At 48.5% G+C, this 2,972-nt stretch overlaps 1 protein-coding gene across 1 annotated transcript in view; it reads right to left on the bottom strand.

Annotated features, from left to right (window-relative positions):
* The window catches only part of Ireb2 (iron responsive element binding protein 2), a 56,257-nt gene extending 55,151 nt beyond the window's left edge, over window positions 1–1,106 (bottom strand). The window contains exon 1 of the mRNA XM_008823410.3: window positions 956–1,106. Coding sequence (XP_008821632.1) covers window positions 956–974 — 19 coding nt within the window. The 5' untranslated portion in view covers window positions 975–1,106. The remainder of the gene's footprint in view (window positions 1–955) is intronic.
* Window positions 1,107–2,972: the final 1,866 nt, after the last annotated feature.

Below are 2,972 nucleotides of genomic sequence, written 5' to 3'. Positions count from 1 at the left end.
AAAAAAAGGCCGAGGGGGCGGGGTGACACACACCTTTAATCCCAGCAGAGGCCTTTGGATCTCTGTGAGTTTGAGGCCAATCTGGTCTACATAGCAAGTTCCAGGCCAGGTGGAGACACAGGGAGATACTTTCTCAAAAATAAACCTTAAGAGGCAGATACTAGAACATTCAACAAGACAAAAGGTTGACCAACGAACTGTCTAGCACATTCTCCCTAAGAGACATGCCCTTCTGGCTGTGGACCAACTGAAGCAGAATACAGTCAAAGGTCCAAGGGTGTCATTTTGAATATGCCACTGCTCTGAAGTGTTGTGAGTTTGTGTGTCAACCTTGGGGCTGAAACGATTCATTATGCAGACTCATAACGGTGGGCAGGACTGAACATTGTTAGGACCTCTTTCCAAAAACGAGTAAAGAAAAGCACAGTCCACTCGGAACGGGTGGTGTTTTTCTTTCGTAGAGGCAAGTGAACCGGGAAGGAGTCAACGCTAAAATAAATGGTAGGGAAACTGACAACCGCTCAGCCCCTCTCTCTGCTTCCAGAAGCACAGAAAAGAGGAAGGGGTTCCAGACTGGTGAGCGTAATAAACCAGCAACGTGGGACCCGAACAGGACGGCACAGGCCCCTACCTCAACCGTCACAAATGGGGGCGACTACAGGAAGACGCTGGGCCTGCCCTGCCGCTACTCCCGGGAGCCTAGAGACCGCCGGCATCAAGCAGCGGCCGCTGGTGTGAGGTGGGTGAGGGGCTGCCGCTCTGCTGGGGTCCCGCGGGGGAGAGGGTGAGCAGGCCTGGCCTTCGGCGCCGAGGCAAGTGTGGTCCCGCAGGCAGGACGCCCCCAGCCCCGAGGGCCTGGCCGCGTGCCGGGTGACAGGGAGAGAAAGGCAAGGGCCACGGCGGCCGACAGCGCGAGTCCCCAGCAGCACAGCCCAGTCGGTAGCCCGAAACTGACCTGCGCTTGGGGAGTCCATCGCCGGAGACCATATTATCCCTGCGGGGAGGGGGCCTGTAGGGGAGGGAGGGGGAGGCCAGGCCGAAAAGATAGGGAGGAAGGCAGGAGAACTGGCAGGGGAAGGAGGAAGGAAGCAGTCTCGTGCAAACACCGCGAGAGCCGCGGAGCTGGCCGGGTCTGAGCTCGCGGATTTGTCACTAGTCTCGCGAGATCTCCGGACAAGAAACAAAGAAAGAAAGGGGCGGGGCTAGTTAGGGAGGGACGCTAGCCGGTGGGCTGTAGTAGCGTAGGCGGTCCTTCGAGCGGGGGCAGAACCCTGGGAGACTAACTCTGGGGGCGCTAGCGGGGCCCAGCTGGAATCCGTTACTCAGTTGTTAGCTGGAAGTGTTCTATGACATTTTTTCAGTTCCAGAGTGTGTAGCTTTTTGCGGGGTGTCTTCGGGAGGAAAGGGTGAGGAGGAAGTTAACCTGTGGTCTTGGGAAACCGACTCCTGCAGTCTCAAGAGAAGGTGATCCGACTGCCCTGGCCTGTAGTCTTCGAACGATTGTGGAATGAATTGAATGTTCCTCACTCTTCTGCACAGAAGCTTCAATTCAGCTCAACTTGAAACCTCATTTCTTGTTTATTGACCTTTCTAGTTGTTTCCTTTATTACTACCTGGGTCTAGGCAACTGTGACAATCTTCTCAGAAAGTCTCTAGAACATGAAAACACTTAAAAAAACTCTATGTCCATGAAGGTGAAGCAAAATCAGAAGGGACCAATTCAACTACCAAGAGACTGACTCAGGATTTGAACTCTATTCATATGTATATAAAAGCTCACATTTAACTTAGACATTCATGATCTGATATCTCATACTGAACTTTAGGCAGAATTGCTTATTGCCTCTGCAATACCCCAGTCTGGTTTTTTTGGAACATTACTATGCACTATTGAGCTAACCCCTACTCATTCTTCAGGACTCAGACTGATTTTTATTGTTTTTAGATTTTTAATTATGTATATGCTTGTGTATATCATGCTGGTGCGCTTGGAAGCCAGAAGAGGGATGGATCCCCTAGAACTAGAGTTACAGGCAGTTGTGAGCTGCCTAGTATGGGTGCTGGGAACTGAACTTGGGGTCCACTGCAAAAGCATTAAGTGCTTTTAACTGCTGAGTCTTTTCTCCAGCCTCATAGTTTTTATTGTTCAATTGGGTCTTCTTTGGTCTTTTTGAGACAGGGTCTTCTTGTAACCCCAGCTGGCCTGGGTGGATAACTCACTGTGTGGAGAGACTGGGTTGGCATTGATCTCACAGAAATCCATCTGTCTCTGCCTCCCAAGTCCTGGGATTAAAGGTGTGTGCCACCACACCAGGATAATTGGGGCTTTTTTTGTTTGTTCTGGTCCTGGTCTAGGGCCTTCCATGAGCTAACCAAATGCTCTACCACTGAACTATATCTCCAGCCCTTGATTTTTTGAGACAGCCTTGCTTTGTAGTCCAAGATGACCTTGAACTCATGATGTAAAACAATACAATATCCAAATGAGGAAATTGACATTGAAGCAATCCTTTCATCTTATTCCTGTTTCAGTAGTTATGCATGCACATGTTTGCAGTTTGTGCATGTGCATGGCTGTACACCTTCATGCTTAGTTCACATGTAGAGATTTGTATATGTATACCTCAACACAATGTACATATTTCCAAGGATCTTTCATGTTGTCCTTTTATAATCAATAAACTGTTTCCTCCTACACTGCTACTTCATCTATTGGTTTAGAAAATAATCTATTTTACTTTCTGGATGTTATATAGAAATGGAATCGTACAGTGTGTTTTCATAAGACACTTTTTCAAGTCACATTTCCAGTGAGATATTTAGTTGCAACCTGCGTTTGAAGTCAGCCTTGGCTACATGAGACCCTATTTTTTTTTTAAAAAAAAAGGAGGGTGCTGAAGAGATGGATTAGTGGTTAAGAGTACTGGCTGGTCTTTCAGAAGACCCAAGTTCGATTCCCAGCACCCACATGG

This window comes from Nannospalax galili, unplaced genomic scaffold (genome assembly GCF_000622305.1).
Source record: "Nannospalax galili isolate Female #2095 unplaced genomic scaffold, S.galili_v1.0 scaffold28, whole genome shotgun sequence".
In the NCBI taxonomy this organism is placed as follows: domain Eukaryota; kingdom Metazoa; phylum Chordata; class Mammalia; order Rodentia; family Spalacidae; genus Nannospalax; species Nannospalax galili.
This window is presented reverse-complemented; position numbering and strand designations above follow the sequence as displayed.